The following is a 22,857-nucleotide window of genomic DNA, read 5'->3' as shown; positions in this document are numbered from 1 at the left end:
CTGCTCAAGCTTCTTTTAAATTATTTCTGAGAACGTTTGTGCCTTATCCTTAATAAGAATGTTTCCCCGTGATGCTTTATTTTGTGTCACATTGGCTGAGCCATGGTGCCCAGACATGTGGCCAAACATTATTCTGGATGTTTCTGTGAGGGTGTTTTGGATGAGATTAACATTGAAATTAGTGGACTCTGAGTAAAGCAGATTGCCCTTTATAATGCGGGTGGGCCTCATTCAATCAGTTGAATAGAACAAAAGACTGACCACCTCCACCCCCCAAACAAAGGAGAATTCTTCCGGCAGGCAGTCTTTGGATTTGAACTACAGCATTGGCTCTTCCCTGGGTCTTCAGCCTCTGCCAACCCTATTCTCACTGCAGATTTTGAACTTGCCTGCCTCCATAATCATGTGAACCAATTTTTTAAAATAAACTTACACACACACACACACACACACACACACACATCCTATTGGTTGTTTTTTCTGGAGAATCCTGAATAATACACTCTAATTCATCATCCAGGTCTTTGAGGTGGAAGATTTCATCTTGGCAGAAAAGTTTTGAAAGCTTATTGGGGATTCTGATTAAAGATCTAGAGAAGGAAGGGGAAAAAAAGGATGCTCTGGAGGTCTGATCCACGGCGAGGCAAATGACATGAGGGAAAGAATGCTAGGAGGAGCTAAGGGAGAGAAATAGCCTCTTATGATAGTATCCCAGAAATAATCTAAGAAATTACATAGGTCTCTGAGAGAGTATTAATAATCAGTGCGCTTTGATTAATTGACTTGAAGATATGTTGAAGTTGCATTTTCAGGTTCCATTGTGTATACTCTCTGGGTATTCCTTGTGTTGTTACCTCATCCAAAACCGCAGGGGACTGGCAGAGTGCCTACTCCACATTAAAATCATTTGTATGATATGGGTATTGACATGATGCTAGGATACACAGTATCTACCCTGCTTTTCCACTGTTAATTCCAGTCTTTATTATTCACAGAAAGCAGTAAAGCTTTCCTTTTCTCATCTGGCTCCTACAGATATGCCCCAGTTTATGCAATGAATGGGTTTCTGCAAAGGCATGTATGTGATGCTTATCTTTGTGAATTGCTTTATATTTTGAAGACACGTTAGACGAATTGTGTTTCAAAGAAACTTTATGAGTATCTCACTTCTTAATGTCATAAGTCATTCTGATTCAAGATCATAACATCTCTCTAATGTATTAGCTTACAAAATTCTGGTTTTTGCTTGAAGAGGTTTAATTAAAGCAAGATAAAACTACCTAATAATGTTCACTTGCTGAGTTACTGTAGAAATGCCTAATGTATTACCAGAAGGTAACTTAATGTCTCCAATAAATGCCAAGTGGTCCAAACCGCACTGACTGACAACTTAATTAGGTATAAATGTCATGATTATTCCTCATCTCTTGCATTTTTTAGGAAGAAAACATTCACACGGTGAAGGGAATCAGAATCTATTTTTATATCCCTAGAGTTATAAACATTTGTATCAAAATATTTACAATTATAGTATATGAAATATCAATCTATTGAAGAAGAAGCCAAATACAGTACTAGATCAACCCACCAAAGTAATGCAAATTACATGAGACATAAATGTCACAGAAATAAAGTAAAAGACAAGGCAATACATGGTTCACTCCAGTCATAGTTCGACTTTCCAACCTAATGCAAGTATCTCTTTTGGGCATATCTAATATGTAAGTGTGTTTCTGCACATAAGACAGCCTTCTCTAATCATGTGATGATTAAGTCACAATTAAAAAGGTCATCGTCCCGCGGTTTTGGCTTGCTGTCTCTCTACCCCCAGCCACGATAATCTGGTGGCCTGCCCTCAATACTCCCTTAACCAGAATGAACACAGAGAAATATACTTAGTCATAGTCCTTTTACATAAATACCACTAGTCATGGCATAACAACTCCCCAAAGAGGAAAATCATGTGAGAAACGGGATAAGGAGAGAGCTGGGAGAAGGAAAGTAGGCAAGATGTCTCAGATTCTCCCTGGGCTAGATCTTCTCAGGCAATAGAGGAAATGTCTTCCCATAAGAACCCCTTTAGACAGAATCTGAGATGGCTTGAAACAGCTCCTCCAGGCCAGAGCAATGCCTGCTTAACCAGGAATAACATACTGCAACTAAGTCCTATATAGAAATGCTCCTATGGCAACAGACAGCCAGTTACCATCTGATTGGGTACCACAAGAGTTTTTGCTTTTTTTTTTTTCCTTAAAGAAATTATCTGCCCATCACCTATATTTTTAATTATCTCATGGGAATTTTCTAACTTTCCTGGGAATGCAGGCCCTGTATTCTTACCACGACCGAAATCTAGTATGCTTAATACTTCACAATTATATAGCACCTTTAACCCAAGGATCGATTTGGTTTTGGTTCGTGTGTGTTTTACTAAGCTTCCAGAACGGCCCTGCATCACCTGTGAAGTGGGATAGGCAGGGCCTCTGAAAGGTGACTACTCCAGGCAGAGTCAAAGCGAGAGCCACCGCTGAGCCTAGGAGTCCTGATCCCCAATGTGTATAATTAGACAAAACATCCTCAAAAGTTATCATTGAGAGGGAGGGTAATAAATCGTGTCACAGGGAACCGTGTCCATCTCTCTCCCATCATGTACTTAAAAGAAATACTGACTGTATGGACAGGGGGTCCTAAAAACATAACCCTACTGTAGCACTGTCACAAAACTGCCCCTTGGTCCCATAACTTGTGTGGTACTTTCACCACTGAATTGGTCACTAGTGGCTTTACAGATCGCCAGAAGAGCTGCTTTGGCTTTAAGCAAGAGGCCTAGCAAAGTCCATAGCGAGAGGTCTCCATGAGGGACAGCCGCGTGAGGTCTTGTCTGAGTTCTGACCATCCCCCAGGCCTTCCACTGTGAAAAGTTCTCTTTCTTGGTTTAAGCAATCCACCCATTTGGCCTTAGGACTGTATCTCTTTCTCCCATTTTTGTCACAAATACCACTGAGTTCCACAGAGTTAAATATCTGTTCTAAAGAGGGATAATGGCTCACTGGCCAGAACCCTCCTGTAAGTCCTTCAGACTGGAATGTGATGTTTTGTTTTGGGTCAGAAAGGCGGAATGGCTTCCAGGCTTAGCATATTCAACCCCAGAACAAGATCTGCTCTTGCTGGAACTTGTACCGCTATTTTAACTTGATGCAATAGGTCTGAGGACCGCAGTGCGAGACCCAGAATTCAGCCTCAGGAGTGGAGCCAGTGGTGTGGCAGCTGATGGGGCCCCAGCGTGTGTAACTGAGGACAGTTGGAGGCCAAGTGTGGTGGCTGGAGAGAGGCTCTCCTGGGGCCCGCATCAAGGGAGCAGCAGAGTACTAGCCAATTACTTTCTCCTAAGGGCAGGGGCTCCACCATAGAGAACCTCCTCAGGAATGGTTTGGATTTCAGCCTCTCCCACCCTTACTTCCCCTCCCCGCCCCCCGCCCCTCTCTTGGTTTTTCCTGCATGGCATCTTCCACTTCCCTCCCAGATTCAACGGCTTCCTTCTCCCCACCCCCACCCCCCCGGATCCCCATGAATTTGTTCAGCCTTATTTCTTTCTCAGGACCAGATAGAGAATGCCAATGATGAAGCTAAAGCAGAAGCAGATCCAGGTCAGGATGAAGGAATAGCCATGGTGACTCTTCATGTAGAGGTTTCCGTAACCACTGGCATAATGATGAGTATAGATGGACACCCCGACCATAATGCACAGCCCTGCAAGGGGGGAAAAAAAAGTTTAGGTTGGTTTGTTTGTTTGTTTGTTTACATTAAAACAAAGAAAAAAGATTGTATAATTTTTATTTTTTTTAATTTTTTTTTTAACGTTTATTTATTTTTGAGACAGAGACAGAGCATGAACGGGGGAGGGTCAGAGAGAGGGAGACACAGAATCTGAAACAGGCTCCAGGCTCTGAGCTGTTAGCACAGAGCCCGATGCGGGGCTCGAGCTCACGGACCATGAGATCATGACCTGAGCCGAAGTCAGCCGCTTAACCGACTGAACCACCCAGGTGCCCCGATTGTATAGTTTTTAAAAGATCCTATTTCCCTCATCGGGAGGATAAAATCTAGCCATTTAGCCCCAAAATGTTGTTCTTATGATTTGCCCTGGACCAACCTCGATGGTTGTGTTGGTAAACTAGAGGTGTTTGGGCTCTCATATCTCTACTGCTCTGAGAAGCTAAAAGTGTGAAGCAAAACACAGAACTTCATGTCCGCCACTCAGCTTTCCCTTCTGGACCTCCGCGTATGTAGGCAGGCTGCCCAGGATACAAAAGAACACAGCCTCTCACCAAATTCTGTGTGTTTGGGAAGAAGGACGAAGAATAAGAACAGCACTAAGGCCATGCACTGAGGCAGTGGCTTCGGCTCTCTAAGGACCGCCAGCTTCCTGCCCTCAAGTGTCCACTGTACAAGGACTAGCGACAGGGCAGCCCCAGGAGCGCAAGGTTTAAACAATGAAGCAACTGACAGCACTCATTCCAAGCAGCGATCAGGGGTTCTCAAAAAGAGAACAAACAACCAGGGGAGAAAGCTGTCCAAAGTGACTTCACTGAGCCATGTGCTTGTCTGTCCGAGTTGCCGGGAGCACCCACGGTAAGACCCACATAAAAGCTTTTCCTGCACGAATGGGAGCCCACCACTGCAATACTCACAGCACACCAGCATAGTGGCCCCCGAGAGGAAGAAGCGGTTTCCCTTCTCCATGGTGAAGAGCTGGAACACGAAGACCACGAGAGAGATGACGGAGAAGATGATGGAGAGGATCATGAAAGCCTGCACGGCCTTGAGGGCATCTGTGGACACAGGAGGAGGAGAACAAGGGTATTAGACTGACTCGTCCCGGATGGGCTGGACTTTTCTCTGATCACGCCAACCCTCAGGACCAAGCACAGACCTTGAATACATACCTTCATCGGCATACGACAGGGCTCCATCACAGTTGCCACCCGTACAGTTTTTCCAAAGGCCTACCGATGTTTTTGTATCATCTGAAACCACCCAGACCTGAAACCAAAAGGAAACAAACAGTGGTTGAAAAACTCACCCTCTGCTTTAAAAGAAAAAGAAATAACAAATCAGATTTGGGCCGGGATCGAATCTTAAGCAATACACAGTACTGAGCCACAAATACGGCTCAGCACCCCCAACCCTTGGTGGAAATGAGATGTGACTCAAACCGAAGTCACAAAGGTCCCAAGAGGAAAGATGGAAGAGTGTGTGGCTAAAGACAAATCACACAGCTTCTCTGGGGCTGCGTGTCAAGAAGCCACTTTCATCTAAACAGAAGACTGTCGAGGCCCCTAAAAGTAGAAGAGTGACCAAAACGTATTCCCCAAGGCTCACTGTGGTGCCGGTGTCCCTTCCCACCTGGACCAAGAAAAACCATTCTTCTTCTGAAAAACAAGCATCCACTTGCCCACACACAGCACCTGTTAGAATGAGCATTGCTGGAAGGGCACGTCCAAGAACGTGTGATCACCTGCTCTTGATTCAAGAAGCAGCTAGGTGCCAAGCCCTGTATTAGGAGCTGATAATTCAGGCATTCAGCACTCTTGGCCTCCACTTCTGCGGTTTGAAGTCGTTCACTGGGCTTGTCGTTATTCTCAGAGACTTAGGGGCTGGTGTATAGAATGGCCAACCTACAGTCTGGAGAAGGCCTCATGGATGGGGATTCTGTCTTATCAGAGTTGTACTTAAATTAGCCCTGCTTATGATCACACACCCCCGCCCCCCAATGTTAGCAAACTCTTCTATCTGAACTTTAAAGCCCATTTGTTCTTTAACTGTAACATGGACCTAAAGAGATTCTGGAACCACCGTTGGCCCATCTAGTGACGGGTGGCCTTGATTTTTGTGTGCGAGGAGCTGTCTTGTCTCTTTCTGAGAAAAGCGCAACAAAAGCAAATGTGATGCTATCGACTACCACTAGAGGTCAGAGTAGCCCAAGCTTCGGAGAGAAAAGGCTCCTGCTACCTCCATATTTTTATGTTGTTTTGTTTAAGTGAGTTAATTCCGTGGAGCCAGGTTAATCACGCAAAATGCCACTTTCACGTGCTACTCTCAGCTCAGAATTTGAATGTATCAGTCTGGCAACCACAGCTTCTCATCCTCTCTCTCCCATCTATCCTTCTAATCAAGGTTCCCAGACGGAAGAGAAGTTCTGCTCCTGCTGCATACATGGCTGTCCTCATTCCGCCCTGAACACAGGTTCTCCCTCAAGGAGGCAGGCACCTCGGCTGGCTAGCGCTCCTGCCTGGAACGCGTCGCTACTCCTTCCTCGATTCATCTCCTGCCAAGAGACCCCGCCCATCTGCCCATCCTCCAAGCTCCACCTCCGGAGAAGATTCTGCTAGAGCCTGAAGAAGTCTCATTGTCTTCTCCAGCCCCTAGACACCTAGAGCCCTGGCTGTTGACACTGGCTTTTATCCCCCCGCTGTTTAATCGTTGGAAGTGCGCGTGTGTGTTTATTGTTTTCCACAACTAAACTGTATATTCACAAGGGGCAGGGGTTGTGGCTCAAACTTCTTTTGTAGCGCTTTATATAAGTATCCAAATAACTTCTGGGTGAATGAATGAAAAAAAGAACGTTACTCACATTGGCAATGGTGGAGACAAACAACATGATGACAGTGGCGATGTGGACCACAAAGATACCAGCTAGTAACACCAGCATCTTGGCTTTTTGATGCTTCAAGAGCGAAGAGAATTCTGAAAAGACAGAAGGCAAAGGAGGGAAAAAAGGTTACTGTCAGTTTCAGTAAGATGATTCAGCTTTCCCACATGCGTGGACTATCTGCTAAAGTCAGGAGGAGCTGCAATAAAAACCATCACAATTTCATTATAAATTCCTAGAAACATCTTATTAACCTAGTTTCCTAAGTGCCTATTCGTCTGCTTACATACACCTCAATAGAAACATAATTCCGCTTCTCAAGGATTTATATACTCCTCTCTCTAATACAGCCTGTTTCAAAAAAGAAAAGCCCACATTTTATCACCGTTGGTGTTTTATCTCGTTTGTGGTGTAAGCACCAAAAAGTAAAACTTGGATTTTTAAAAGGCCTTTTCACAGTTGTAATTTCCAGGTCTCTGTGCAACGATGTCATATAAATTTCCATTTTCCACTGAGGAAGGGTCCGTGCCTCTATCAAACTGCTCAGCCAGTGATATTAATAGAAGTGGATTCCTTCTACAGAACAGCAGCTATTACTATGCCCAGAGACTGAATAGGCCACTAATTTGATCCCGGGTGAGCTATAAAATGTGAGAGCCACAACTTCTGTTATTATAATGTTGTTTGGTATTCAATAATTATAACAACCTAATTACAGTTTAATGGTCTGATCACCTACTGATTGAACATTTCAGATTTGTGTTACTGCACCTGAGCCTTTGGGCTGTGTGTGGCTCATGGGAGGGACTCTGCTATTTGTCTAGGGCACAGTGCTGTATTTCTGTTGATGCATGATGTCGATTCTGGGGCTTTAGAAGCATGCACGCTGAAACACCACTAAAGGTGCCATCTATTTGTGCATGACATTTACACAAAGTCCAATCCTTCAGGACCCAATGGAGAAGACAGGCAAATGCATAAATCACGTGCTAGGAGGACTGGGAAGTAATATGCATTAAGAATGGGTATGGATGGGGCGCCTGGGTGGCGCAGTCGGTTAAGCGTCCGACTTCAGCCAGGTCACGATCTCGCGGTCCGTGAGTTCGAGCCCCGCGTCAGGCTCTGGGCTGATGGCTCGGAGCCTGGAGCCTGTTTCCGATTCTGTGTCTCCCTCTCTCTCTGCTCCTCCCCCGTTCATGCTCTGTCTCTCTCTGTCCCAAAAATAAATAAAAAACGTTGGAGGAAAAAAAAAAAAAAGAATGGGTATAGATAACAAAAGCGTTCAGCAATAATCTCCGCAGAGGAGAAAAAGGGAGCCCACTGATCATAAAGAAAATACGCAGGATGCACATGGGAGTGGCTATTCTGATTTATGTCAGCTGCAGAGGGAGTGCTTTATCATGCCCACAATAGTTACGATGCAGTATAGGCTCAAGGGACTTCAAAAGGAAAGGGCTGGAGGTTATTCACAGCAGAGTGGATATGTGGATGTCCCCACCTAGGAGGGGATGGCTGTGCACATCCTGCAATTGTCCTGCTTCTCTCTCTCACTCCACCTAATTTAATTGAAGCTTTGAGCGTTCTTGAGCCACTTTCCTGCTGTCCCAGGTATTTCGTGGCCAGCACTGATGCTATCGTCCCAACACTTCAGGTGCCTTTTATCTCCTCTCATTTTCCTCGTCAGTACTCAAAGTCTACAATGTTCTAAAACAAACAAACAAAACCCCACAAAGTCTAGAATGTTCTAATGTAACTGAGGGAGACTTGCTCTTTACAGGCCAGGAATGAGAGGCAGACACTGGCTTCCCCTCCGTGCATCCCAACTGTCTCCAGCAACCCCTGCCTTCCTCCTCAATCCCAACACTTCCCTTCAACCCAGACTACTTTGTAGGAATGTGTCCAATTTCACTGTGAATGACAAAAATCATGAAGTTTATCCTGCCGCTTCAGGGGAGAGCTTGGAGCTTTCATGCCTGCTATTAATAATCTTCCTACACATTCAAATTTATTTTTGCTTTTCGCAGGTTCGTGCATACCTCCGCAATTTTCTGCTTGACTTTAATGCACAGTGAAAAGAGGTTTCCGAATTAAACAGGTGGAATTAGAATCATATAAGATCACTTGACCTTTCAGTCTCAGTCTCCTCTTATATAAAGTGGGGGCTGCAATGTTAATTATACAGGGAGACAGGAGGGTTAAACTGGATCATGAAAGTAAAACTAGCCCAGGGCCTGCCCCATGGCAGGTGCTAATAGGGCGGCTTTGGTTGTGGCTATTAGTATTCCTATTATTATTCTATGAAACTGAGAGTGGCTGTTGCCAATATAACCAGTCAGTCACTAGGCTGCCCTATGAGAAGTACAAGTAGTAGGATATCTTCTATGTACCTCACAAGGCAGTGTGTGCAGATCATTTTGGGCTCCTAGAAATTGTCATTATGCCTAATACCTGCCCTGTGAGTGGGGAGGCCACTAAGAAGACACCCTCAGGAATCAGAAGGAGAAAGCTCACACCATCCCTGGATCCTGATCTTGACCTTCATGGGGAAAGGAAATGGCTGACTTCAGGGGATTACAAATTATTACATAACGAGTCATATGTTTAATCCTTCTTGGGCTCTATAAATGCTTTTTTTATTCCTTTGGCTTCTAATTGACAAACACCCTCCTCCTAAAAGTGGGAAAAGATTGAGGGGCCAAGAACAGAATACAGTACACCAAATGAGGCTTCTTAAACGAGGTGGAGGAAACATCACGAGTTCCCTGCCTTGCATGCTGTTGGGAATTCAGTAGAAATTTCTGCCCCCTTGGGTTGCTATGTAACCCTCCGAAGTAAGTCTGATTCCTTTCATCCCTGCTCAGCTTACACTCTCCATTTTGATGACTTGAACATTATTGCATTCCATACACCCTCCTCCTACTGCACATCCACCTCAGCCCACCCAACTTACCCCTCAGCCTCTTGATCTCTCTCCTGATCTGGAAGGTAATGGCCTTATGAAGGAGAGGTCCTATAGTGCCTTGTCGTGTAGTATTCCCTTTCTCCAGGGACTGGTACCTTCCCTTGTGTTTTGTGTGTGCTCTGCTGTTTTTTCCTGGCTGCTTTAACCTTCAGGCCAGTCATCTGCAGATGCTCTCCTTGCCTGCTGTAAGCATTGTTTGCTCCCTGGACTGAACGTGGTGTGATTTAACTAGGTGTGCTCTGGTCTGCTTGTGAAATGAGACCTGTAGCCACTGCCACCAGAACCAAGGCTGGATCTCACTCCTGATCTAAGCCAAAGCCCCACCTGATCATTATTTCCCTGCCTGTGCAAGCCGGAGGAGTGGGTGGGGGAATCAAGCAAAGAAGTGACTCTCTTTCATCTTACATTCCTGTGATCATGCCACATCTATCCGCTGAGGAAAGGAGCAAAACGTCTTGAATTAGCAAGAGTGCTTAGTGTATAGAACACATAATTTCCTCTGCTTTTGGCTGCTATATCCAACCAGAAGTAAGGGGTATTTAGCTGGAGATAGCACATAATACATATAACTTCTCCATCTTTTCACTGCCCCCAATTCGTCAGGTTTTATTAGTGTCATCCATTGTCAGCTTAGGAGGGCTTCCATTGTTTTCAGTGGCCCTCTGTAACACATTTGGAAACAGAATAAACTATCTTCTTAAATTTCTCATCTGGATTGTTCCTAGTAACCCAGTCCCTATACTAGAGTATCCCCAGCACAGAAACCCTCACCCAGAGGTGAGGTGGCAGAGGAAATCTTGATATGTTCATAGACAACCATTCTACAAATGGGTGAATGTCTGGAGATCTAATAGCAGAGCAGAATGGAAATAAATAACAGAAGTTCTCGTGCTCTTAAACCTTCCGCCCACCCTCTACCAGCAGTGCAGCTTGCAAGGAGACTCATTCCCTACCTGGGTATGTATCTCACTTCATACAAAAGCACTGAAAAGAAACCATTTCTGAATATCCATATCATTGGAAGTATTGACTGTTACAACTTTTTTCCTTGGCAGTTGGTTTCACTAAAACAATAATTGGCTTCTGCCTCAGACCTCTCTAAAATGCTTTGGATGGCACTCTCCAGTGGAAAGCATACTCTTAGTCACAGCTGGGCAGCTCAAACCAGGAAGTACAAAATAACAGCATTGCAATTCTAAATAACTAGGTGCAATGCCTAACCTTCAGAGCATTTGGTGCATTGGGCAGTCCCAAAGTTTGTCAGTTGGTTGTTGGGGACTCCCATAACATTATTTATGGTACTTAAACCTAAGCCAACAGAGCTAGTGCACTCACTGTGTTCTTAGGGGCTAGGACATCCACTGACTGTTCTATGCAAGTTGCAAGAAACATATTTCTCCACCCATCACTGTAAGCAGAGTAGGATTTCTTGAGACAGGGGTGCTCAGGGATATGATTGGGCTGAGCAGGAAACTGAGAAAAGCATGGGAGGCATGAATTGTGACTCTAGAGAGAAGTTGAGTATTAAAAGAAAAGGAAGTTTGAGACTTAGAGCCACACAGCAGCTCTCTCTCCTTTTCTCCCAAACACACAGACCAGCCAGTTCCCTTTCCACCACCACCATCTTTTATTCCTGACCATGCTTCCCCTTTTCTTCTCAAATTGCCCAGCCCACATAGGAGCGGCAGTCTTTTTATGCTCCTAGTCCCAATGCAAATCTCACAACACTCACCATTCTAGGTTTGCATTAAGTTCTTTGCTAAAAGAAAATTATCACAGTTAGTGGAAATGACCTTGAGAATTACAAATTCTATAAGGTAATTGGAGCTCTAAATGACTACCTAAGGTGGGGTGGGGGGAGGGGGGATAACTGTCGTCTCCAGGTTGTCTCCATCCACTTAAATCTTTATTGGTTTCTTGCCTTCCTTTTATGCCCTCCAACTCCCAAAAAATATGAAAGAATCAAAGGAACATAGCTATTGAGACTGCTTTGCCTTAATTTTTAGGATGCTCTGACCACGAGAAACAAATCAGGCTCCTATGGGCACCTTTCCTTTTCTGATGGGTACGTAATACTGCAGAGACTTTGAGAATAATTGACTTCTAAAGATACAGAAGAGGAGTTTAGATGTTGGTAATTTGGCTCCATGGTTGTTAAGCTTGGGTCATATAAGTTCTTCCCACCACAGTGTATGTGTATTTATTGAACTGCCACCACCAGAGTCTGGGGGATGCAGTTCTTTAAGGGTGGTGGTCTAAGTCACAATAACTGGGAGCCACACAATAGAATAGGACAATGACAAACCCACTCTTCCAGCAAAGGAAGTGGTGGAAATCCTGGGCTTCAATCACTGAAGAACTAGCCAGAGCTTGGGGGTACAACATAATCAGAAATGGGGGTGGAGGGTGGGGAGGTCGGAGGCTATGTGAGCAGAGAGGGAGTCGCACAGAGGTCAAATGTCCCCCATTCATTTGAGAGTGAGTGAGATTCTCCCGGACAAAGACACAGGGAGGCATCCTTTACCAGATGGTGCAAGAGAGCTTTCTGAGAACATGTGAATCAGCTGCCTAGCACGAAGACAGCTTGGTCATTTTCCTGACAGCCTTGTATAACCCAAGCTTCTCTGGGGAGAAGGGAGAAATCATGGCCAGCTGCCAAATTCCCCATCTCTCCTTCCTTTCATCCCAATTTTATAGCTCAAAAAACCATAGTCAGGTCATGGGTTCTTCCTCCATTATTTATCCCTCATCCACCCCTTACTTTCTGTTCGCCTTGTCCTTGCCCAGTTCAGATCCTAACCTGGACCACGGCATCAGCCTCTCCGGTGGTCCTCCTTCTGAGCTCTTCCTTCTCTGCTGTACCCTCTATGCCACTTCGTTATCTGACCTTGTCACTCCTCTGCTCAAAATCCTCCAAGCACCTCACCACCCGCTCCACCAACCACTGGAAAAGAGGCTCCAAACGCCTTACTCCGGCCCTGGGAATCCTGAGGATTTGATTTCCAAAGAAAGAGCCCTGCTTTCAAGTGTGCTTCCTCCAGGAACTACCTATCAAAATTTTTTCAAAGAAGCTCAAATCCTGCCTTCTCTAAGAAGCCTTCCCGGATACATAAGTCAGAAGTAGTCATTTTCCCCCACTGTGTAATAACCTTACATAGCTCTTTATTAAAACCACTAGGGGCAATCTGCCTGGTAACAAAATTACTTATGGTAATGTTTGGCTCTCTCATCCCTAAGATTCTAAGTTTCCGAAAGGAGAGTCTTGTCTATGACAGGTACCAAGTAAACTTCCATTCAGTGAGCAAATAAATGCTATATCTATATCTATATATATATATATATATATAGCCTTCCTAATAGCATTTATATATATATATAAATATATATGTATTATATATATATATATATTTTTTACATACACAAACTTTAGTCTTTTACAATTTTTAGAAATCATTTGTACATGATTATAACTATGTATTGAGCATATTATTATATGCAAGCTCCATGTTATATATTCCTATGTAAATACTTATGTAAACATACGAATATTTTCCTGAGTAATTTTGACATTTGAACATACAAGGGTATATATGTGTTTGTTGCCTTTTATTTAAGAGGATATAAGTGAATGCAAAGAAAATATCTTAAATTTCTAACGACTAATTTGTCCACAGATTTAAATTTTCTATCTTTTTAAGTTATAGAATCTCTAGACTGAGAAGGGGGCCTTAAAATTTCTCCCTAATATATGAACCCCAGCTACAAATCCATACCATGGAACTATCTAAGTCGTGCTTAAACTCCTCCAGTCACAGGGAGCTCACTACTTGCCAAGACCCTCCCATTAGAAACGTCCTTCTGACAATGCATCAGAATCTGCTCTTGGCAACTCCTACCCCTTATCTTAGTTCTGCCCTTAATCTAAAGCTGCCTCTTCAGGGGCGTCTGGGTGGCTTAGTTGGTTAAGCATCCGATTTTGGCTCAGGTCATGATCTCACGGTTTGTGAGTCCGAGCCCCGTGTCAGCACAGAGCCTGGAACCTGCTTCAGATTCTATGTCTCCCTCTCTCTCTGCTGCCACCCTGCCCTCTCTTTCTCTCTCTTAAAAATAAATAAACACTAAGAAAAATTTTTTTAACAAAATAAAAAATAAAGCTGCCTCCAGGCATTCTCTAGAATGGTCACCTTTAAAGCAGCATTTCCATGCTATCAAAGAAGTAACCAGAGGACATCACCGTAGATCCCTAAATCTCAATCATGTCATAATACGGTCTTGATTTTACTCGACTTTAGACACGACTCTGTCTTTTCATTGGATTATGTTTTCCTGATTGTGAAATCTCCGTGCCTTTCTGGGTAACTGTAAACTTTGAAGAAAGCTTTCTCACACCATCTGACCAAAGACGTGGTACTTCCTGCGAGGCACGAGAAAAGATGAAAGATGAAGCTGCCCTTGATCACATGACTTCCCTGAGTCAGCCTCTATCTCTGCGCCACCTCCCTTAGCGTGACACCCAACGGTGGCTGCTTGCTGCTCCTCCGTAAAGACACTGTGTAGAGTGGCAACACCAAGCCTTTCTATCCTCCTCAGGATCATTCTGCTTTGGTTGGTTTGTTTTTGATGTGTTTGTGTCCCATCGAGGATCATTTGGGTTGGCAAAGTGGATGTCCATTTAACACAAAAGCAGAAAAGGAAACACTCTCTTTTGGGAGCAGTCAGAGAGGATGTGTCCGGAGGAGGAAAAGGCTGGGATTAAAAGCAGGTTGAGTGGATGAGACCTTAGATGAGCTTTTCTGGCCATTGTTATTGTTTTATGTCAAGCGTACTTTCCATTCTAAATATTGTTTTTACGTAGGGGTGGGAGAGGGCGGTGTTAATTTCTCCGTGGGAAACATGTGGAGAGAAAGGATCCCAAAGGGCCATTTCCTCCTGCCTCTGGATGTCTGATGTTTGGTGTGGAAGGAAAGAATTTCAGGTTGTATCTCACTATAGCTACATCATCAAGGGGCCTGATGTTTTTACATGCAGAGCAGCTTATGACCAGGAGAAACATCAGGAATCAAGCTGCAAAACTACATGCTCTAGGGGAAACAACTATTTTTTTCATGGTCCTGGAGGAAAGGGGGCTCCATCTCCCAAACATGGTCTATCGATAATAAATGGGGGTTATTAGAGAAAGAGTAGTGTTTTGACTGACCTTGATATAAACTAGCACAAACTCTTGCATAGTTAGGGATGAAGAACCAGGGGGTGGGGGTGGGGGAACAAGCATGGTATTGAAAAAAAAAGGAAGGAGAAAAGAAGAAAGAAAGAAGGAAGAAAGGAAGAAAGAAGGAAAAAAGGGAGAAAGGGAAAAAGAAAGAGAAAGAAAGAAAGAAAGAAAGAGAAAGAAAGAAGAAAAGAAGGAAGAGAAAGAAAGAAAGAAAGAAAGAGAAAGAAAGAAAAAGGAAGGAAGGAAGGAAGAAGGAAAGAAGGAAGAAAGGGAAAAAGAAAGAAAGAAGGAAGAAAAAGAAAGAAAGAAGAAAAGAAGGAAGAAAAAGAAAGAAAGAAGAAAAAAAGGGAAGGAAGGAAGGAAGGAAGGAAGGAAGGAAAGAAGGAAGGGAAAAGGCAAGCACCTATTAGAAAACCAAAATCTCCAACAAATTCTGCCTCTAACTTCTGACTTTGGGAAAATCACATCACCTCTCTGGTTGGTGCCTCCTACAGAGAAAGAGTATGCAGTGATAAAGAACATGGGCTCCAGGTTCAAATCCTGATTCCATCCCTTCTGTTTTTAACTTCAGTTTTGTGGAGGTATAATTAACATGAAATTGTAAGACATGTAAAGTATACATTGCGGTGATTTGTTGACTGCAGCACTTCTTAACCGTGATCTGTAGACCTCAGAGGGCTAGCGTGAGGATTGAGGGGCTCGTGCCTGACAGAGCAAAGGCTAGATGGCTGTTGAGGATTCTTTTTGTTCCTTTACGTGAGATGAGAGGCTCAGGCCGGCCAAATGGACTTTCAACTTCTCTGGCAGAATCCAAGGGCTGACGACTATGCTAAAAACAAACAAGTAGCATGAATCTTGCTTTTGCAGATGCTCCCAAGGAGAATAGCCTCTCTCTCTCTCTCTCTCTCATTTCCTCTTGTCCTCCTTTGTGTCCAAGCAGGGGGTGGATCTGGCAACATCTGCAAAGGCTCAGGCCAGACCTGGGCTGTGATGCGGGGACCAGCCCACGCCCCCAGACCGCAGCTGGCCAGGCCGCTGGGGCGACAGCCCCCAGGGTGAGGACAGAAGCTGTGGTTGTCTTCTGCTTCTGACAAAAGAGGAGTGTCCTGGCCACCAGAATGTCTTTGAGGGAGAGGTTGCCAAGACAATAACTAGGGTCTGGGAAGAAAATCAAGGTGTGGCCCAGCCCAGGGGCACTTGGGCGGGTCGACAGTAGGTGGCGGCAGCATGCTTCAACCAGCAAAGCGGCCTGGAGAGCCCGCAGGGCCGGGAGGGAGGCCGCCAGAGGCAAGTGTGCTGGGGGGGGGGGGGGGGGGGGGCACAGGCCTCCTAACTCTTTGTGAGTTGTGAGAGCGCTTGTTTAGAGGTGTGGAGGTTCTTTAGTCCAGTCCCTGAACCAAGGAGAAAATGCACCTTCCCCGGAGCTAAACCAGAACAGGGAACTGAAACCCACCGTCTCGCACCCTCCAGGCCGGGCCTCCTCCATTCCAGCATGATCTTCTCTCTCCCGTATTTGTCTCAGGGTTCAGCAGACGTTCTAGACCTTCTACCATAGCTACCCTTCACTCTGTTCCTTCCACCACCTCCTGGTTCATCAGAGGGTCAGCAGTGCCCCCTCAAAACAGTGCCGGGGGCAGCTGCTTCTTCCTGTCATGTTGCTAAGGAGGCCCACAGCAGAACCACCAAAAGTCCAAGACCAGATCCCCACACTGCAAACTCTAAGACACGCTTCCAACGTTTCATCCTGGCCCCCACCCACAGCACAAGCGTCCCTTCTCCACCAAAGCCACATCCGGCAAAGGGAAGCCGGGACGCACCCGCCAGCCTAACTCACCGTTCCAGGATACCAAACCTCTCTCCAGTTCCCCATCTCCAGCACCCCCGCCCCCAAAGAGGGGCCTTTGATTATTTGAGAGAAGTCAAAGTATCAAGGACTTCATTTTGCTCTTAGCTCTGATCGGAGCCTTCTGAGAAGAGGAAAAACATCAAGGGAGATCACTGCCCTGTTGGCATAAATTTTCAGTGGAAATTCAAATGACACCAAGGATGTATTGACCAACATTTGTAGCTTGGGCAACAAAGGTTCTTCACAGGGGACAAAGAACAAAATATCTGACCCTGAGGAATGTTCAGAAACATTGAAGGGGGGGGGGGTGTTCCCCAGACAAGAAGGGAAGGAAATAGGGTGGGATCCTCCCCGCACTTCTCCCTGTCTTTCTCTTTCCGCAGCGCTCTTTCTCCCTCTTCTAGAACTGTCCAGTGGCACTTCTTCTCCCTCAACACACAAGCCTAAGGAAACACCTGCCTTTGCACCCGCTCCCTCTTCCTCCTCTACGACTGTTCTATTCGACTATTTGAATTTGAAGATTCTAAGATTCGCTCTCATCCACACCTTTACCGCCACACCCTCACGCTGCAGGGTCCCCCTCCCAGACAAGAGGGTGGAGCTCCTTTCCCAGGACCAGCTCAGTTTCTTCCTAAACCTGGTTTGGTTACTGGTGAATCCTTTTTTGTTGTCAGTGTCTTAACAGGCTTCTATGGCCTGCCTCTTCTCATCTGAGCTGGCGCCCTTTGTGTGTAATCAGTCAAACCTCTTCCTTTTCTTCCAAGAGCTGGGTGAATCATTACTATCTGATGACAAGGTGAAAGGAATCTCAGAGCAGATGAGCCCAGGAGGCTGCCTGGACCCTCAACCTTGTGTAAAATACCTTGCGATGCAACACGATGCCTCAGTTAACTTTTCTCCCAACTTTTATGGATTGAACTATCAGCATGAGCCAAGGGATTCCTCAAAAAGGGATGATAAGACCTTAGAACAATAAAATTTCAGAGCCACAGGGAGGCCGTGGAGACCATCAAGCTCTGTTCCCTCCATGAAGAAGACAAGTGACTTGCCCATGGTCACAGGACAGAGTGGGGACCAGACCACAACCCTCCCTCCCCTATTCAGCCATGTTGCATCTGCCCCGAGATTCTTACCACCACTTTCAACCTATGCCTGTGTTCTCAATTTTAACTACCCCATTTGAGGGAAGAATTCGTGAAACAGACTCAGGAAATACGAAAGCTGCCACATCCACATCAAGTCAATGGCACCAAGAGCGGGGGAGTCCATTTTAGTTCCAGGGAAATGCCCATTTCCAGAAGAAAATGCTGACCCAAATATTTCTTCAAAGGAAGAGAGAGAAACAGAGATCTCCACAAGGATTTGTACTTTTATCTTTATGCTTCAGTGTCAGTGGATCTCTCAGTTAAATTGAAAGAAATTATTTCAGGGCACCAGGGACTGATGTATCACAAAAAGTGGTCTCAAGACATATGTGTTTGGGGGTGGGGTATTGTGAATTCAAGCAATCAAGGCTCCCTTGATTACTGAACAGAAATCCGGGATCATCTAAGCAGAACTGGGAAGAGTCTTGGAAAAGAGAATTTCACGGTCAGAAACTTTCAGATCTACACTGGCTAAAGGTTATGAGCTCTTCTCCAGGACCGAGTCTGGGGTTATAATGGATTGGCAGCGTGTTCCTGGAGCTATCATGACAGGTGGTAACAATGTAAAGGTGTGAGCTACGTGAACTATAAACCAAGTTACGGGATAACTCCGGCAAGGCCAAGTTCGAAGCCTGTGCCTCTGGTATTTGATTGATTTAACCATCACCTCCATAAGTAGCGACTGGGTGTGTCCCCTCTGGGTCTGTACGTCCGACAGTCCCAAATGTCTCTGAGCTTTTGTGTTCGGCAGCCTTGGATATACTCGTGGTAAGTGAAAGAAGAAACCATATTCATGTGTTTAGAAAATGAAATCCCTCAGAATCAAATCCTGTGGGTATGGCTGACGACGTGCATAGTTGTAAAGTTTTAAAAATGCTTCCTGCTCTCTCGGAGTCTTAGGTAATAATGATAATACCAATTCATCAAGTTTTATCCATTGAACATTAATTAAGGGTTAAGCGTTTAGAGAGTAAGAGTAGAGCGACAACAAAAATGGAAGAGATATTTTCTGCATGCCCAGGAACAGAACTAGGAGCACAGTATAGAAGTTATAGAGAAGCCAATTGTGCTGAATTTAAGAAATTCTAATGATTAGAGTTGTCTGGCAAAGTGGGCGGGTGGTAGTGGGGGAGCATGGAGATTCTCACTCGGAGGTAGTGAGCACCCCTATTCTGGAAATTTTAAGGAAATGTAAAGTGGCCATCTGTCCAAGGTGGTGTAAAAATAGGATTTCTGCATATGGTGGAGAATGAATGAATTGATCCTCAGACTGAGAATCTCCCTCAAACTGAGAATTTGATGAACAAAATTAAAGACAAAGTGTAACTAAATTTGCCGTGTGCCCTTTTCTATGGCCATTTGTCGGATATACTTCCTATCGGGCTCTGAGGAGTCTACAGGAAAACATTTTGCTTCATCTATAAGCCTTCTAGGTTGCTGACTGCTGTCTCTCCATTGATCCCTGTGCATCTGGCATGAACCAACCCCCCACTGCACCCTCCACACCAAGCCAAGAGGGTCTGCATCCCAGGGTGGTCTTTATGGAGCCCACTCACAAGGCCCCCCTGGAGTCTGGATGGCCCCTGGGAACTGGATAGGCCTGAGCTGGTCTCAGAGGGAAGCAGGAAAGAGTTGAGAAAGTCACAGTAAGTTTTTCTAGCGGCCAGTAGAAGGGATGCCTTTCCTTTCCTCAGAGATGTGCCCTGTAGTCCTGGGAAGTAGCCAGCATCTGTTCTGGGATGCGATCTGCTCTGGGTTGGCCCTTGATGGCCTTGTGCCAACTCTCAGGACAGTTTAGTGCCCTCAAACAATGTAAAATCTGGGGGGTCCTCTGACCAGGATGCCAGACCGGATGTCCTGCAGCCCTCCAGACAGCACTCCACCCCCGCCCCATTCTTCAGAGTCTGTGGTGGAATTCAATCCGACTCTGAGGGTGGGAGGCTGCAGGGGGAAAAAATAACCCTCACATTTCAGTATTTTCAAAGACTTAGAGCTGAAATCCAGAAACACTCCTGCAGCTAGGGAGCTCCCTCACTACTTCTTAGAGGCAGTGGGAAAGGCAAGAATTAGAACAGCATTTCAACAATTGCCCTAAAACTCCAGGAAATAACATACAGCGTATTTTCTCACTGCTAGAACTACAGTGTAATGTGAAATGCACACACAAAAAAAATGCAATTTGTGATGGTCGACACTCCCAGATTTGTCAGTATTTTCTATGTGCTGACTGGATAAATATTGCTTATAGCTTTAAGTTACACAGAACTACAAGAAGATTCATGCTGGATTCATAGAATACCATTACTATCAACTTAATAATGGCTTCCTTGAATCCACATCCATGTAATCTGGAAATAATAAACATTTTAAGCAAATGTGGGAGTTCCCTGCATCTTGAAAAGTTTCCCTTGCACTTAGTTAATCATCCCCTCGAGGGCAGTTTTACGAGGCGCCTTGTCTGTACAATGTACACAAGCTGATTGCATTGAAATCGTCTCTTCCAACGAATTGCATTTCTAAAGGAAAAGCCTAATTTCGTCTGACAAGCTGAATCCTGTCATTTTCCTCATCTTGTTTATGTGGAGGAAAAATAAAACCAGTATCTATGTTGAAATGGGCCACACCTAGGCCAAAATGCTAACTTAAAAATAAAACAAATCAGGGGCGCCTGGGTGGGCTCAGTCAGTTAAGCGTCTGACTTTGGCTCAGGTCATGATCTCACGGTTCATGGGTTCGAGCCCTGCATTGGGCTCTGTGCTGACAGCTCAGAGCCTGGATCCTGCTTCAGGTTCTGTGTCTCCCTCTCTCTGACCCTCCGCCCCCCCTCAAAAATAAATAAACATAAAAAAAAAAAAAAACCAAATAGAAATCACCCTTCTTCTTTTCTCCAGACTCTCTTTACCATTAATACTAGTGTTTGCGTTTGCACAACCACATTCTGGAAGAGCGAGAAGATAAAATGTTCCAAAGTAATCACTGCCTTCCATGCCGAAAACTTCCACATTCAGCTAAAAAAAAAAATTATTTTCTTATTTCTGATAATAATGATTATTTCTCTCCACTCAGAACTAAAGTTCAGCTGTTTCTGGGGTGGAAGCACAAAGCCATTCACCATTTTTCTACACCAGATGAAGTTCCCCTGCCCCACCCTCTCCTGCAAACCCAGTTTCCCTCCCGCCTCTCCCCATCCTCTACATCTGGCCAGGAGACATGGAGCTCTGGAATCCACATCAGGCTGATTCCACCAAACGCAACTCTCCCGCATTTTCTCTGACACACCAGTTGATTCCCAACCCGCCCGCTCCCCTCCCCCCCACCTCTCTGTTTTCTTTAAACAAACCAACCCCCTCCTCCCATCCTGTGTGGAGAAAAAACACATTTAAACAGAAGTGAATGGACAAGCTAAAAGAGCAGGAGCAAATGCAACAACTAAAATAAACAGAAAAGCACGTATCTACCTATCATCCAAAAGAGACCAGCAAACGACCAAGAGAAACAACCCAAATCCTGAAGCAATTGAATCCAAACGGACAAACTGGAAAGCATCTGGCAAGTTGGTGCGCCCTTTCAAAGGCATGTAGTGTTTCCCCATGAAGAATGCCCTATCCTGGCGTGTTCCGAAATCCCTGCTCCCTCCACATTTCAGAGCAAGGACCCAGTTACTGCAAAACATTATCACAGCCCAGTCCCGCGGACTTACCCCCCACCCTCCACCCCGGGGTCCCCCAAACTCCCGGTCAAAAGGCATTTTTCTGAACCTTATGGAAAAAGTTGTCTCAGTATCCACTTTCAGCCAGATGTTTCAAAGAGTTCAATTCAGAGACTCATAGACAAATAGCTAGCTACAGGGAAAAAGAAAACGTGGAGCTTAGGTGACGAGGTCAGAAGAAGGAGAGCAGAGAAGGAAAGAAAGTTTGCCAAGCTTCCCCGCAGCACTGGAAGCTGTCCTACCTGAGGGTCCTAAGCGACGGAGGCGCCCTGAGGAGCTGGTGGCTGCCTGGTCTGCTCTTCTGAAGGTATGTGACCACAGTGAGGGGAGGGACCTGCCTCCCGAGGTTATAAGTTTCCAGCGCTAGTGTGCTGGGGTGTGTGATGGGCGGTTTCTTTTCACTGCGTTTTAAAGGAGTTTCTATGAATCAGTCTGCCTTTAAAAAAAAAAAAAGATTTGTTGGTAAGCTACGCCCTGCTAGGTTGGCAGTTGGTCAAGAGAGGCTGGGAGTGAGCCATCAATTCAAAGAAGCCTGTTTAGGCTCCCTCTGACTCACACACACACAGACCACAGTGGAAAAAGGAGTGACATTGCTTCAAATGAGTACTAGGAGTCACACAAATAGATCTATTTACCGAAGCCCGTTCCTCCTCACCAAAAAGGAGACACGGTTACCATGGGCATAGGCAAACACAACTTATCTGTCCAAATGTACATCTGGGGAGGAGGGGGCGAGGGAACAGGACAGAGCCCTGCCCGTTGAAATCCTCGCTAATCATCAAAGGAGATTCCCCTTCCTCCTCCCCTGCCTAATGCATCCGGATTGCCAGCCATCAGAAATGATCAGATTCAGTTCCTACTTGCTTGCCTGCCTCACTTAGGTGCACCGTCCTAGGGACAGCTGTCCTGGGAACCAGAACAGGACACAACGCGAGCCCTCGTAATGCCTCTGAATGATGGAGCGCTGCTTCAACAGCAGACTGGTCTCTAATTACGCTGTGTGAATGAATGCCCATGTGGACTCTTCACATTCAGGAGCAAGTCCTCTAGTTAAGAACTTTGCTCTCTGATCTCCATGTAATAATCATCTGGACCTTGCTCCACAGTTGAGCTTCGCAGGGAGGGGCCCTGGAAGTCACTTGGTCCTATAGCCAAGGCATTCCACTGGAGAAGAGAACTCAGATGCCACAGTGCAAGCCCAGCTCTCCACTTACTGGCTGTGCGGCTGTGATAAATCGGCCTCCCCAGGCCTGTTTCCTTGTGCATCAGATGGGGGCAGAAGGTACCCATTTCACAGAGCTGCAGTGAGAAATAACACGGAGAGAGCTTAT

The 22,857-nt window shown here is 45.3% G+C and overlaps 1 protein-coding gene across 1 annotated transcript; it reads right to left on the bottom strand.

Annotated features, from left to right (window-relative positions):
- Positions 1 to 1,459: 1,459 nt before the first annotated feature.
- Positions 1,460 to 21,965, bottom strand: EMP1 (epithelial membrane protein 1). The gene is made up of 5 exons (XM_007076294.3): positions 21,769 to 21,965; positions 6,635 to 6,747; positions 4,947 to 5,043; positions 4,692 to 4,832; positions 1,460 to 3,750 (listed from the first exon to the last, which is right to left on the bottom strand). Exons 2-5 carry the CDS (start codon positions 6,710 to 6,712, stop codon positions 3,584 to 3,586), a joined length of 483 nt encoding a protein of 160 aa, XP_007076356.1. The 5' UTR covers positions 6,713 to 6,747; positions 21,769 to 21,965; the 3' UTR covers positions 1,460 to 3,583.
- Positions 21,966 to 22,857: the final 892 nt, after the last annotated feature.

This window comes from Panthera tigris, chromosome B4 (genome assembly GCF_018350195.1).
Source record: "Panthera tigris isolate Pti1 chromosome B4, P.tigris_Pti1_mat1.1, whole genome shotgun sequence".
NCBI lineage: Eukaryota > Metazoa > Chordata > Mammalia > Carnivora > Felidae > Panthera > Panthera tigris.
The sequence above is the reverse complement of the archived record's forward strand: the minus strand, read 5'-3'. Positions and strand labels throughout refer to the sequence as shown.

What these genes read in the sequence shown, in the direction of transcription:
- EMP1 (XM_007076294.3), bottom strand. Translation starts at nt 6,712, where the DNA reads ATGCTGGTGTTACTAGCTGGTATCTTTGTGGTCCACATCGCCACTGTC. An exon ending in TTGTCTCCACCATTGCCAAT is followed by an intron (nt 5,044 to 6,634) that starts GTGAGTAACGTT and finishes TTTTGGTTTCAG; the next exon opens with GTCTGGGTGGTTTCAGATGA. An exon ending in CCTGTCGTATGCCGATGAAG is followed by an intron (nt 4,833 to 4,946) that starts GTATGTATTCAA and finishes CTGTGTCCACAG; the next exon opens with ATGCCCTCAAGGCCGTGCAG.